We start from the raw sequence: 15,379 nt of genomic DNA on the forward strand, positions 1-15,379 counted from the left end.
CACGTGGTTCCTAAACAAAGCAACACCGTGCAGAACAATGTGACGTACAGATAACAATCCAGGAGAGATGATATTTATACATAGACTAAGGAGTAACATTTGAACTAAATAGCTAAACTGGTATCAAGTAAAAAATTATTGAAAAACTTTAGAATTTGACTATGAATTTTCTTTACAGCCAATTACGGACACGAGCAGATAAGAGTCATGGCTGTTGTTCAAGTTTCCTCATGGCTTATAATCTAAGCCACAATCTCCTTTTGTTTCATCAGGATGCGTCCTTAATAGTTCAAACTGCGGCAAACTATTTTTTTTTCTTTGTTGTACGTCACGACCATTGATTGGTTCTGATTAAATCACGTGGTAATTACACAAAGTGAGCAATTTAATTGATTACATCAATGTTTAAATTGTAATTCAAAAAAAAATCTCAAATTCAATTTTTCGTGATATGTTTAACGTCCACAAACGTGAGTCGACTTTATATCAACTGCTAGGCCTAGTGGTTTCTTGTATTAACAATTAATCAATAAATACAACATTTGTTGCACACTCTTCAATTTCGCCGTGGTCAGTGACAGACAACTGAAAACAGCAGTCAATTAATTAACCAAAGAGTGACCATCAGGTCATTCATCCATTAGTGGTATAACACACACCGTTTCGTCATTTCGTTAACCCACATGTATTTTTTTTGCTCCTTTTTTACAGATGATGAATCTAGAATTACTGTCGTACCATCGATTGTTTCGAGTATTTTCAGAATTATAGGAGTCAGCCCATATCTCCAGACCAAGCCGAAACCCATCCATCCATGAAACTGAATACTTATTTGAGATATGTAATATATAATGGTTATGAAGACCGATAAAAAAATTGGAGGTCTTCTCGATTCATCGTCTTCAATAGCTTGTTGTTCAAAATTAATATTTTCCAACGTTTTATTTAACAGAAAACCCCATTTCCACATTCTCATACACGTTTACTATGAATTTAACTTCACGCGGTGAGGCTTAGCAAAGCATTGTTAAATTGAGGCTGTGTTGGAAACTTTTTAGGCGCTCTCTTACTGTTTATTGTATTCCTTTGAGACCAATCAACGTTAAATTCGTAAACACCTAAATGTTCTCCCACAAAGTCAATGCATTACTAAAGACGATACATGATGATTTATCTTTTTGCGGCCCCGGCATGGACAAGTGGTTAAGGGACTCGACTCGTAGTCTGAGACTCGCGGATTCGAATTCCCGTCACATCAAACATGCTCGTCCTTCCAACCGTGGAAGCGTTATAACGTGACGTTCAATCCACTATTCGTTGGTAAAAGAGTAGCCCAACAGTTGACGGTGGGTGATAATGATAAGCTGCCTTCCCTCTATTCTTACACTGCTAAATTAGGGACGGCTACCACAGATAAGCCCCGTGTGCAAAGCTTTGCGCAAACTTCAAAAGAAACAAAATCTCTTTGCTTTCGCCTTTTAATGTTTAACAATAACTTGCTGCGGACAAGGCTTGTCATGCGTCTAGTTAGAAAATAGTTGTAACCATTCTACAGCAACAATAATTAATAATCACATCTTGTCTTACGTTAGTTACACGAGGGCTATCTGCGCTAGCCGTCCCTAATTTAGCAGTGTAAGGCTAGAGGAAAGGCAGCTAGTCATCACCGCCCATCGTCAACTGTTGGGCTACTCTTTTACCAACGAATAGTGGGATTAACCGTCACATTATAAGGTCCCCACGGCTGAAAGGGCGAGCAAGTTTGGTGCGACTGGGATTCGAACCCGCGACCCTCAGATTATGACTCGAATTCCGGGCCTCTTACATTAGTGTCAATCGATAGTTAGCTGTGTCCAATGTTTATTTTTTATTTTCTTTTTTAGTTAAGAAGTAAAAATAATTATTATGTGTATATTATTTTATTGAATGACAATATTTAATAAAAATGTAGTTTTCATCGCATCTTTGTGTTCCCTGTTGGGACAGCGGCAAGTCTTCGGATTTACAACACTAAAATCAGGGCCTTGATTCTATTTGGTGGATACAGTAGATAGCTTGTTGTGGTTTTGTTATAAGGAAAACATGCGTATGTTTGGTTTAGTGTGTAATAAATTACAACTGATGCAACGTTTTTTGTTGGGTTTTTTTACGTAGAAAGTAACACTAATTACTTTGTGTCAATGTTCTCTATGATATTTGGTCAGAGGCTGAAACGTTTTACTTACAACAATTTCTTTATGTTTTTAAGGTAAAAATAAGAAGAAACGTTTAAGCTTCCTCTGTTATTTACTTAGTAAGTAGCAATGCGGTTTATGTCTAGTACCAATAATTTTTCATCAAATAAAAATATTTCCCAAGTGTGTTGATCTATTCTATTTACAAACTATTCCAACAAAAATATATTCGTGCTCATCTAGTGAACGATGAAGGGCAACTGATGAAAAAAGCAACGATTTGGAACAAAGCTCTTTAGAAAAAGCGCCCTCTGATAAGTTGTACCGCAATCATTTATTTTCCAGCCTATTTATGTACAATTCCAACTAGCGGCTGCGCGGAAAGCTAATACACGTGCTTTCAATATGGACTGCCAGATAGGCAATATATCATCATTGAAACCGACTGTTACGTCACTGTATCGTCATTTTTAGGAGACCAATCAGAGGTGAACAGATAGCCAGCCAGGTGAGAGTGAGTCCAGTGGTGTTCAGTGTGTGTGTTGTGTGGGTTTCACGTGCAAGCACCTGCCTTGTTGTCTGTATCAGGCTTCTGTGTTGAGGCGGGGTTCCAGACCGTTCTCCTGTCCTCGGATTACAGTGATCACCACCTCGAGCCAGCCGACCAGCATCCATGTTAGCCAGCAGTCCAAGCATCCTTCAAATGTGCAGGTAAAAAGGAACCACTCTGGTTAGTTTAATCGGGTTTAGAACATCGCTTGCAGTCAACACGTCGTGTACGCATAGAATATTTTAACAAGGTATATTAAACGATGGGTAGTTGAAACGCTTGGTTACTTTGAAAGCACGCCACATAAGCAGTTTCTAATGTGACGTTAGCCGACGAAGGTAAAAACTAGACTTAAAAAGTAGAAAATACGTAAGTGAAAGTGAAATTGGTGTCAGTCGGTCACAGCAATAAATAAGCCACGCGCTTTTCTCCTCGCAGTTTCTGCAAATCGTGAGTATGTATTTCAGTGCGTGACGTCACGTTTTTAAGTGGTCAGTAACATTTTCGCTTTTCGATACATAACACGCAGTTGTCTCAGACGTGACAGACTAGCCCATCACGATTGTCCACCCTCTCTCTCTGCGGAGAAATCTCCCGCAAGCACACTTGTTTTACGGCAAGACACTTCCTTGGCTCAATATTTTCTTAGTTAACACGTGCTGTAATCCATCTCTCCCTTACTTTCCAGGTTTATTTGCGAAAACGCTGGTCCATAAACTCTCTAGTTCGTTCTGTTTAAGTAAACGGGATATCGTCGCATTAGATCAAGAACCATCGAGAGCATTAATAGCATTGTCGTACAGGATTAAATGTCGTTCTGCTCCAATGAACCGTTAAGGTCGCACTCTACCAGGCCGACAATAGATGCGCGCTACGAAGAAGCCAGTGAACTTGCTTAATTGGTCTGATTTTTGACTCTGAATATAGAATGTAAAACAAACACGTTGTTTAATTGGACCAAAGCCTGTTAAGGTGAACCGCAATGATGACTCCACGCGTCAAGGCAATGCGTGTTTGATATTAAAGTAATATTGAGTGCTTAACTTTAGCTGGCTCTAATTTAAATCGAGATCTTGATACATCTTAAGGTGAGGGAATTCGAGATTAGTTAATGAAGCCATTGAAGCTACATGTGAATAAATATTTATTGAAGGTCTGATGTAGAAATGGTGGTTGATACACGAGTTTCTTTTTTATTGTTGTTAAATGGCGTGTGTGATGAATACATTCATATTACTCTAACTCTAAGGTTCTTTAAAACCAATTTAAGAAGAGGAAAATTAATTTATTGGTTTTTCATTTTGTTATAATCTATTACCACACTTCATCGCCCATTTATGAAGCAATTTCTTCAATAGTTCACCTAATCAGCAAGTTTTAGTTTCTTAATAGTGCATTCGTACATAAGACTCTAAACATTTGCTTCAACTGTCGAAGAGATTAGAACTATAAGGTACATAAAAGTAAATATACATCGATTGGAAAATAATTGTAGTAATCCCATATTTCTTGTCACGTTTTCGTTATTTTTTTATCCTCTGATGTGGCTGTAGTAACTACAACTTCATTATTATGTCTTTACTATTCTTTGACCTTTAAGATGGCTATAATAGCTCCAAGTTTCCTGTCACGTCTTCATCATTTTTATTTTCCCAGTTGACTGTAGTGACTACGAGTTCCTTGTCATGTCTTTACCATTCTTTGCCCTCTGAGCTGGCTATAACAACTACAAGTTTCCTATTATATAGTCACGGTATCTTTTTCACCTTCAAGAGGAATTGAAGAAACTACGAACACCTTCATATGAGCTATTTATTATTTTTGTCGTTAGTTTGGTTATATCGTTATGTAAGTTAGTGTTATGTTCTAGTTTCTAGTTCATCCTGGTCATTATTGTTATCGAAGAACTTAAAATTGAATCGATACAATATGAACATATGACTAGTCATAAAAAAGGAAAGATATTACCAGTATGAACAAGCGTTATGTAGGAAGGACAGCAAACGTGTTTTCAGCAGCTCGCTTTCTTGTTTCACTTTGCACCTATGGCCTACATACCGCAATCATCCTGCTGACACCTTCTTTGTGGAGCATACGTAATGCGATGGAAGCTGAGGAAGGCCTAACTTCTTGTTCCAAGCAACTCGTGACCGACTTTAGGAGCGCTATAAAGGACATTCGCAAACACATCAACTAACCATGAAAGTTAATTATAAAGACGTCCAAACTAGACCACAATGTAGTAGAGAAACACTCAGTGAAGGAGTTGGATAGCCACTTTGTGAATAGTTCGTCAGGGAAATTGAAGTTATTTTTTGTTGTTGTTTTTTGCTTCACTATATGTGGAGTCTGTGAAGGCGTCTTTTCTGTGTGCTCAAAAAGCTTGTTATGATTATAGAGCCACCATATTATATTTATGTTAACACTGTAGACGTCAGATAACAAACTACAAGCGAAGGTACTTTAAATAATACTTTGTAATTATTACGGGCTTCAAATAGCTTCCCGTATAGCTGAAAGAAAAATTAATTAATACTGCCACTATAAATAAGTAAAGTAACCCATTGTAACTAAAGGTATGTCATAATTTACACCGATAAAAACGACAGCAATTAATCAATCAATCAATCGCTTTAATTGTATAATGTCAAACAGTGCAGTAAAAATATGGTTTAAACAGAGTAAAAAACATTAATTGGGGTGACGCCAAGTAGCACCCCAACTCTGTGGGGAAAATAAATATCGCGCTGTAACTGTGTTGTCTAACAAATAACGTACCTTATAACAGTAGGAATACCAGTTAATGCGTTATAATTATTTTACTATACGTGTAGGAATATCAGTTAATGCGCTGATAGTCTTCAGGTATTAATAGTACTGTAACTGTTGAAGTATTAGCTAACTTGTTCCAGTTCTCGTTAAATAACATTCTGTATACGGGTTCCTAATGAACAAAAGAAGCGTAAAAATTTACAGAAGTAATTTTTTTTTCTTTTGAACTATACATTGCATTATTAAATAAAAATATTCTGTGGTGAAGCATAGTGTGTTTGTGCGTGTGTGTATTAGAATAACTGAGCTCTGCAACTCCTAACTAATAATTTTTCCACTTTAGATTAACAGTATAAAGTATTTGGGATTGTTCATGTAATAACTTACTAATGATACACCAAGTATTTAGTGTTCTGTATTACTTATCTTTCTTGTATAAACCGTGCCGATATTCCAACACAAACGTTCTAACCCAACCCTCTGAAAGTTAAAGTTATTTTTTTGAAATCGTCGTTTCTTTAGACACGTAAAATAAAATAGCGGAATATTTACGCAGCATCGTCTATAGAGCTATAAATACATTTGCAAATTACGTCGAAAAGAAAGACGTCAGAAAACAAGAAATACAGTGGCGTAATTTTTCTTGTATTTAACTCGGACTAAAGTTTTGCCGATTCTGGATTTCAAACCAGAATTTGTAAACGTCTATCTAGAACGCTTGAACTACTTGAAAGTAAATACTAACTTATAAAAAACATTTCTCGGCTGTCTTCAGCGTGGGTATTAGTATTCGGTACCATAGTTACTACAGACACCGTTCGAATGTTAAGTATTCCCAACAGATATTGTTCTTTCTTTGGAACAAACAGGTAGGCGGACAGAAGAACCTAGTCTAGTGCCAATACCCCAAGGTAAATCTTGGACAGCCACGAGTCGAGTAGAGTCAGTCTAACTTATTCACAGAATAATCTGTTCATTTAAGTTACGACTGGCGTGACTTAATATACAATTCTAAGTTTATGACTCTAATGACTCTCTATTAGTTCAAAAGTTCCTTTCAGAACTGGTACGGCGTTTCAATAGTTTCGTGTGATGACGTCTTACAAGTTTTGGAATATTTAAATTAAAGTGGTGTAATCCGGTTGTAGCTCTGGGTTTGAACACTGTAATGTCGAATTTAAAAAATGGCCAGGTGGTTAAGGCGCTCGAGTCGTAATCTGAGAGTCGCAGGTTCGAATCCCGGTCGCACCAAACATGCTTGCCTTTCACCCGTCGGTGAAGCAGCTGCTATTTTTTCAATCTAATTCTATTTTTAAAATTTGATTCTTAAATTTAACGCAAAGCTACATGAAGGTTATCTGCACTTGTCATCCCTAATTTAGCAGTGAAAGACTAGAGGGATGACAACTAGTCCTCACCACCCACAGCAAACCCTTTGGATGCTCTTTTACGAATGAATAGTGGGATTGGCCATTACAGTATAACGCCCCCCGCGGCGTTTGGAGCGACGGAGATTCGAACCTGCGACCCTCAGATTGCGAGTAGATCGCCCTATCCACCTGTCCACGCTATACCCATAATGACTATAACTCTCATAATTTTTCGAATCATATCAGTTACAATGCACATGTTTTATAATGGTCACTCTATACGAGCAGACATGTTAGTTGTTAAACAGTGAAAGGTAGTTTACTGAAAAGTGCTTTGTAAATTATTTGTTCTACAGTGCTTGTGATGATGTTAAATATATATAAGGTAATGATTATTTCCCAGTGTAAAATAAAGATTTTGAATAATTAAAGCAATATACTGCTGGACAAACTTAATTTTAATCTATAAATTTTATATCGATGTTTACGTATATATAAAAATAATACACATATATGAAAATAAGGTATTTGACCGTGAGAGTAGACATATTAAAAATATACATGAAACAATACAGAACACCGTAAAAGTGTTGTATCATATAAAAAAAATTGCAGGATGTTTACATAAATTAAATACATTTAAATATAAACTCGTATACGTTTCGGGTTGATTTTTTTTTACATTAGTCTTCACTTCTAAAATAATCATAGAAACAGTAATATCGTCTTGGTTTTTACTTATAAAATAATCATAGAAACAGTAATATCGTGTTGGTTTTTACTTCTAAAATAATCATAGAAACAGTAATATCGTCTTGGTTTTTACTCTAAAATAATCACAGAAACAGTAATATCGTGTTGGTTTTTACTCTAAAATAATCATAGAAACAGTAATATTGTGTTGGTTTTTACTCTAAAATAATCATAGAAACAGTAATATCGTCTTGGTTTTTACTCTAAAATAATCATAGAAACAGTAATATTGTGTTGGTTTTTACTCTAAAATAATCATAGAAACAGTAATATTGTGTTGGTTTTTACTCTAAAATAATCATAGAAACAGTAATATCATGTTGGTTTTTACTTCTAAAATAATCATAGAAACAGTAATATCGTCTTGGTTTTTACTCTAAAATAATCATAGAAACAGTAATATCGTCTTGGTTTTTACTCTAAAATAATCATAGAAACAGTAATATTGTCTTGGTTTTTACTCTAAAATAATCATAGAAACAGTAATATTGTCTTGGTTTTTACTCTAAAATAATCATAGAAACAGTAATATTGTGTTGGTTTTTACTCTAAAATAATCATAGAAACAGTAATATCGTGTTGGTTTTTACTCTAAAATAATCATAGAAACAGTAATATCGTCTTGGTTTTTACTCTAAAATAATCATAGAAACAGTAATATCGTCTAAAATAATCATAGAAACAGTAATATTGTGTTGGTTTTTTAACTCTAATTGTGTTGGTTTTACTCTAAAATAATCATAGAAACAGTAATATTGTGTTGGTTTTACTCTAAAATCATAGAAACAGTAATATCATGTTGGTTTTACTTCTAAAATAATCATAGAAACAGTAATATCGTCTTGGTTTTCCTAAATCATAGAAACAGTAATATCGTCTTGGTTTTTACTCTAAAGTAATCATAGAAACAGTAATAGTCTTGGGTTAAAAAATCATGAAACAGTAATATTGTCTTGGTTTTTCTAAAATTCATAGAAACAAAATTGTGTTGGTTTTACTCTAAAATCCTGATAGAAACAGTAAACGTGTTGGTTTTACTCTAAAATAATCATAGAAACAGTGAGTAATCATAGAAACAGTAATATCGTGTTGGTTTTCCTGCCGGGTTTTATTCCTAAAATCACGTAGGAATCCTAAAATAACTCAGGTAGTCTTGGGTTATCCTTAATCCTGATGTAACTAAAAAGTGTAATGTTTACAGTATGAAAAAATGTAAAACGTACAACAACAATACGTTTGTATTGTAAATATTTTTTTTAAGGATACTCGGAGTGAGAACATGGAGTTTCTTTGTGACAGAAGTAAAAACTTTACTATGAAGCAGGTAACAACAATTATATTGGTTTGTAAATTCTTTTCAGTACGTTAATAAACATCTAAGGTGCAACCAGCCTGTTTCTTCTGTCATTATGTTAATTTGTATGCAAAGTAAAATGAACCGCACCAGACAATGCCCGGACCCTCAAGAATAACCTTCACTTCAACGGTTCGAGTATACTTTTCAACTTACTCTGACACCACCCCCAGGTTCCCGATCATTAAATCAGCCATGCAGTAGCTCGCTCTGTTTGCGTCCTTGCACGTGCCTTCCGACGGGCCTAGGTAAACCTTTAGGTGTGTCATCCGTTATCACTTAGGCGGTGACCAAATAACAATGCCAGGAGCACTAGAGAAAGTATTGGGTCTGGCTTGCAGGGGACATTGAGGGACAATACGAAACCCCCTCCTTCAACCGGAACTGACTCTACACAGACAATTCAACATAAGAATCTGGACCTAACATTAATAATAAGCATGCGGTACGCCAGTATTTCGTCGGCCATACTCGTGTCCGTAGCAGGGGTGCACGAGACCTCTGCTGATTAAAATAATTAACTCTGTTTGGTGTAGTTCAGCAGGCATTAGGCCTAGCCTGGTTTGTTTCTGAGACATCAGACCTAGCCTATCTAAGTGTCTCTTTCTGATGCATGAAACTGTAGTAGACATGTAATTTGGTGCTGTTCGCAACCAACAGCCAAACCCATTCTCTCTGGACAAACGTTACTTTAGAATCACGTACAAGAATAACTATTCTTCGCTTCCTATCGAAAGAAATTACTTCACAATTTAAGAATGTTGATTTCTAGAATCACTAACTGAATATGTTGTGCTTGATTAATGGTATTGAAATGACGTAATATTCGTTTGAAATGCGCTACAAATACCTTAATAAAAGCTAGTTGTAAATTGGTTTTTAATATGGTCTAGTCTTAACCTAACACTTTCTCGTACAGGTAGAAATCAAAAGAGTTTCCATCCATACTATGTAGCGTTTTACAACATGCTACCTAATGTCGCCCACACATACTTTTTGAAACTGATAGTTGTGTACATATATATATATATATGTATGTGTGTGGGTGTGTGTGAGCTGAAATATGAAACAAAACCTCGCATATATAATTTTTTTACCCCCTAAAAAATTGTTTGTTTGGAATTAACCACAAAGTTACACAAACTATGTAATAATTAAATGGTTGAAATTTGTCTCCTTGAGTTAATAACTCACATAAATTGATTTGTTTGTTTGAAGTTAAACACAAAGCCACAAAATGGGCTATCTGTGCTCTGCCTACCACAAGTATCAAAACACGGTTTCTAGCGGTTTGAGTCTGCAAACTTACCGATGCACCATTGAAAAGCCCCAGATGAAAGAGATTTATTTTCACATGCTAATATGGAAGAGAGTTTATCTACTATAAGGGACCATGTGTTAAGTTTCTAACTGATTTATGTTCGTAAAGAGTTTCTACTGAACATCTCACTGGCGTTGAGCTAAAGAAGTAATCACACCGTTGTTAACATCACACCTCACTGGTGTTAAGCTAAAGAAGTAATCACAACGTTGTTAACATCACACCTCACTGGCGTTAAGCTAAAGAAGTAATCACACCGTTGTTAACATCACACCTCACTGGCGTTTTCTCACACCTTCCTTAACATCACACCTCACTGGCGTTAAGCTAAAGAAGTAATCACACCGTCGTTAGCATCACACCTCACTGGTGTTAAGCTAAAGAAGTAATCACACCGTTGTTAACATCACACCTCACTGGCGTTAAGCTAAAGAAGTAATCACAACGTTGTTAGCATCACACCACTGGCGTCTTAAAGAAGCAGCTAAAGTAATCACAACGTTCCTTAACATCACACCTCACTGGCGTTAAGCTAAAGAAGTAATCACAACGTTGTTAACATCACACCTCACTGGTGTTAAGCTAAAGAAGTAATCACACCGTTGTTAACATCACACCTCACTGGCGTTAAGCTAAAGAAGTAATCACACCGTTGTTAACATCACACCTCACTGGCGTTAAGCTAAAGAAGTAATCACACCGTTGTTAACATCACACCTCACTGGCGTTAAGCTAAAGAAGTAATCACACCGTCACTGGCGTTAACACCGTTGTTCACACCTCACTGGCGTTTAGCATCACACCTCACTGGCGTTAAGCTAAAGAAGTAATCACACCGTTGTTAACATCACACCTCACTGGCGTTAAGCTAAAGAAGTAATCACACCGTTGTTAACATCACACCTCACTGGCGTTAAGCAAAGAAGTAATCACCGTCAGCATCACACCTCACTGGCGTTAAGCTAAAGAAGTAATCACACCGTTGTTAACATCACACCTCACTGGCGTTAAGCTAAAGAAGTAATCACACCGTTGTTAACATCACACCTCACTGGCGTTAAGCTAAAGAAGTAATCACACCGTCGTTAGCATCACACCTCACTGGCGTTAAGCTAAAGAAGTAATCACAACGTTGTTAACATCACACCTCACTGGCGTTAAGCTAAAGAAGTAATCACACCGTTGTTAACATCACACCTCACTGGCGTTAAGCTAAAGAAGTAATCACACCGTCGTTAGCATCACACCTCACTGGCGTTAAGCTAAAGAAGTAATCACACCGTTGTTAACATCACACCTCACTGGTGTTAAGCTAAAGAAGTAATCACACCATCCTTAACATCACACCTCACTGGTGTTAAGCTAAAGAAGTAATCACACCATCCTTAACATCACACCTCACTGGTGTTAAGCTAAAGACGTAATCACACCGTTGTTAACATCACACCACACTGGTGTTAAGCTAAAGAAGTAATCACACCGTCGTTAGCATCACACCTCACTGGTGTTAAGCTAAAGAAGTAATCACACCATCACACGTAAATCTTAGTTAAAATACGGTCTTCATGGCTGTAAGTGTAAATCTTAGTTAAAATACGGTCTTCATGGCTGTAAGTGTACCGTGTTTATGATGTTTGGAAAGATGCCATTAGATGTAGAATCGTATTAGTACTGTATATATACGATCAGTAAAGTTCCCCATACTGTAGGGTTAACAAGGGTTGTAGAGTATAGGTGTAGGAACCTAGCGGCTTAGTCGGAACTATGGCCCAACTAAAATTTTGACATTTTAACGATATCTATATTTGGGTTTGTTAACGTCACCAACAAACACGCACACACCCCATCCTGACTTACCACTGAGACGCACACTTGTGATTATAACCTTAGTAATATTTTATCTCCTCCTATAAGCATATGCAGTTTGGTACATATATACCAGATGGGCCTGGAACGACCCTAGGAAACTAGGATGAATGTTAGGTAATTAATTGTTTTGTGTTACATCTTATAATATTCCAAGAAAAGTCATTAATAGTACTTCTAACGACGTAAAAACCGTCAAAATATGAATGAGGAAAGATATTCAGATGAACAATGTTGAAGAAAACCCTTTAGCTATGTTGATAAACAAGCGCTTTCAACAATCCAATATGAACGGTGTTTCGAACTGATGCAAAACGTTCTTGGAACCTTACAAGTTGAGAAAAACTAAAAGTAATAAGAAATAATGCTGTTTTGATTTTTGATGCTCTAACACAAAATATGTTTGTAAGAAGTGGTGCACGTCACTGTGGTGGAGTATTATAAGTTTTTAAAAAAAACACACTAGTCTTTTATTATGGGGGACTATTTAAGGTTGCTCACGAGACCGCTTACGTCCCTTATTATTCTGTTAGATTATTTGTTTGCTTTTTTTATTTCGCGCAAAACTACATGAGGGCTATCTGCGCCGGCTGTCCCTAATTTAGCAGTGTAAGACTAGAGGGAAGGCAGCTTAGTCATCACCACTCACGCCAATTCTTGGGCTACTCTTTAACAACGAATAGTGGGATTGACCGTAACATTAAACACCCCCACCGCTGAAAGGGTAAGCATGTTTGGTGGGATGGGGATTCGAACCTGCAGCCTTCAGATTAAGAGTCGAACGCCTTAACCCACCTCGCCATGCCGGGCACTATTCTGTTAGAAGAAATTTTGAACAGCTCGGTGTGGGGAATACAAGTGACGTATTCAGTAGGAAGTGAGGGGAAAACTACCTCTGTAAGTGTGACACCCCTGTTTCGTCTTGTGTAACCGTAATACATGATGATTAAAACGTATAACCACATGATAAAGCAATAATGCTAAAATCTACAGACATCACGCGTAATTATTATAACGTAACAGTAGCATCACTTGTACTTCACACGTAACAGTATAGTCATACTTAAATAAAACATTAATAATCTAATCATATTATTGTAACCAAACAATAAAAGTTAACTCCACATGCTTTGCTCACAGTCATATAGTAAAGCTGAACTATAACAGTATCGTAAAGCATGCGTTACATCACCGTGTTATATTATTGGGTAAAAACGTTTATGCAAAGTCCACGTACTATTTTCTTTTTTCGGAGTGCCTTAATTATAATAACCAGAAAGTCTTAAGCCTAAGTTGCAGAAATTGGATGGGGTTGACTGTGACAAGGATAAATGACTTTATTTTAATGGACAATTTCGAAAGGTAAATACAACTACTAATCGTTAGCTTCTTGCACGTTGTCTGTCAGTGAACACAAACACAATGATTGAACTGAACTGGTCATGAATAACTTAACAAAAGCATGGGGGTAAGAAATCAGAGTTTTTGAGGGAAAAAGACAGTTGTGTCTGCATGGGCTGTCTAATGGCCGTGTATAATATAAAATTGTGTTGTGGTTTTAAGGTATTAGTCCTAAGCAATCAAGTTAATGCGAAATATTTTGCGCGTTCTTAAAGCAAAATATATGCGTATCAGTTTTTTGTTTAACGAAGTTTCGAATTGAATTGTAGAATACATTTTAACAATTAATCACACCTCCACCTTGAAATAACATCACCCAATTTTCTGCTGTGATTCTTAATAGCGCATACCCAGGAAATTTCAATGAAATGTTGTCTTGGGTAATAAAACATGCCAAGAAAATTTTATTCAGGTGTCCTGGGTGACAAAGCATGCCCAGAAAAATTTCATCAAAGGTTGCCCAGTTATACTGCTTTAATTTTTTTTTTTTTTGAGGGATAAGTTAAGGGATGCTTACTCGTTATAAAAGTTTTATTTGAACAGACAAACAGTTTGCTATTTATGGCAGACTTTTATATGTGCAAAAGTGCCAATCCATCCGCGATTTGATTCAAAAATCTGGACAAAGTCCTCACGGCGACGTATGGCCAGGTGGTTATGACACTTAATTCGTAATCTCAGGGTCGCAGGTTCGAATCCCCGTCACACCAAACATGCTCGCCCTTTCAGCCGTGGAGTCATTATAATGTTACGATCAATCCCATTATTCGTTGGTAAAAGAGTAGCCCAAGAGTTGGCGGTGAGTGGTGATGATTAGCTGCCTTTCCTCTAGTCTTACACTACTACATTTGGGACGGCTAGCACAAAAAAAACACCAAACCCTCTGGTCAGTAGTTCGGAATTAAAGATGGCTTTACATGTCTCCTATGTATCTGTAGATATAAGTGGCTGTTTATCTACTATGCGTGTAAAGTTATATTCAAGCTCAATATTCGAATTACTTAATTTTCGTGAAAAATTACTGTTGATTTCACCTCAGACTGTTTTTGTTTTACTGCATAGCTAAATGTTTTTCTTATTGGGGTTTTGTTTGTTGCACCGGCTGTCATTTTTGAATGCTTCAATGGTGTTTTATGTAATATTTATAGGTTAAACACCGTTCACATTATTCTTTAGTGTCATTGTTAACATCCGGTGTGAATAAAGGAAAGTGTTTAATAATTTATATTACACTTTACCTGGCCATGAATTAAATTGTAAGTAAAACATCACACCGAAAAATCTGTTTTAGTGAGAAAACAGACTTTAATACGGATAAGGATTATGTCAAACACATTGTTTAAAATGGTGTTATTTATATTTGTGAAGTTTCCCGTTGATACAGCGTTAAGTCTACGGATTTACAACGCTAAAATCAGGGGTTCGATCTGCCTCGATGGACTCAGCAGACAGCTCAATGTGCCTTTGTTATTAGAAAACACACATTCTTTTGTAAATGGTCAGTTGTAAATTTACCAACTCTCAACAATAACATCCGGGACCCCGATAACTCAGTATATTACTTTGTGCTAAAATAACAGCTTTATAAAGGCTTTTATTTATCGTAAAGATTCCTGGTTTGTTGTTGAACTTGGCCCTCTTGACACTAACTTGTATACCTCTTTTTTTTCTTTTGTTGACTTGCAGAATTTAAAGTAAAATTCTTGGTTTTTCCAGTACAGAGTCACTCCTGCACGGCTGTTTGAATCACCACAACACATTCAGCAACCATTGGAAACTGTTAGACATATGTCTTTTATATCTTTCATTGTTTTGTTT

At 36.5% G+C, this 15,379-nt stretch overlaps 1 protein-coding gene across 2 annotated transcripts in view; it reads left to right on the top strand.

Moving 5' to 3' along the window:
- LOC143228849 (uncharacterized) overlaps positions 1 to 15,379 on the top strand; it is an 87,330-nt gene that overhangs the window by 17,010 nt on the left and 54,941 nt on the right. The window contains exon 1 of one of the 2 annotated variants that reach the window (XM_076460247.1): positions 2,689 to 2,885. The exons of the other annotated variant lie outside the window; for it this stretch is intronic. Within the exon in view, the coding sequence (XP_076316362.1) occupies positions 2,848 to 2,885 (38 nt within the window). The 5' untranslated portion in view covers positions 2,689 to 2,847. Of the gene's footprint in view, positions 1 to 2,688; positions 2,886 to 15,379 lie in introns of those variants that run through there. 2 annotated transcript variants of the gene reach the window in all.

The sequence above is a fragment of the Tachypleus tridentatus genome, chromosome 1, assembly GCF_004210375.1.
Source record: "Tachypleus tridentatus isolate NWPU-2018 chromosome 1, ASM421037v1, whole genome shotgun sequence".
Lineage (NCBI taxonomy): Eukaryota > Metazoa > Arthropoda > Merostomata > Xiphosura > Limulidae > Tachypleus > Tachypleus tridentatus.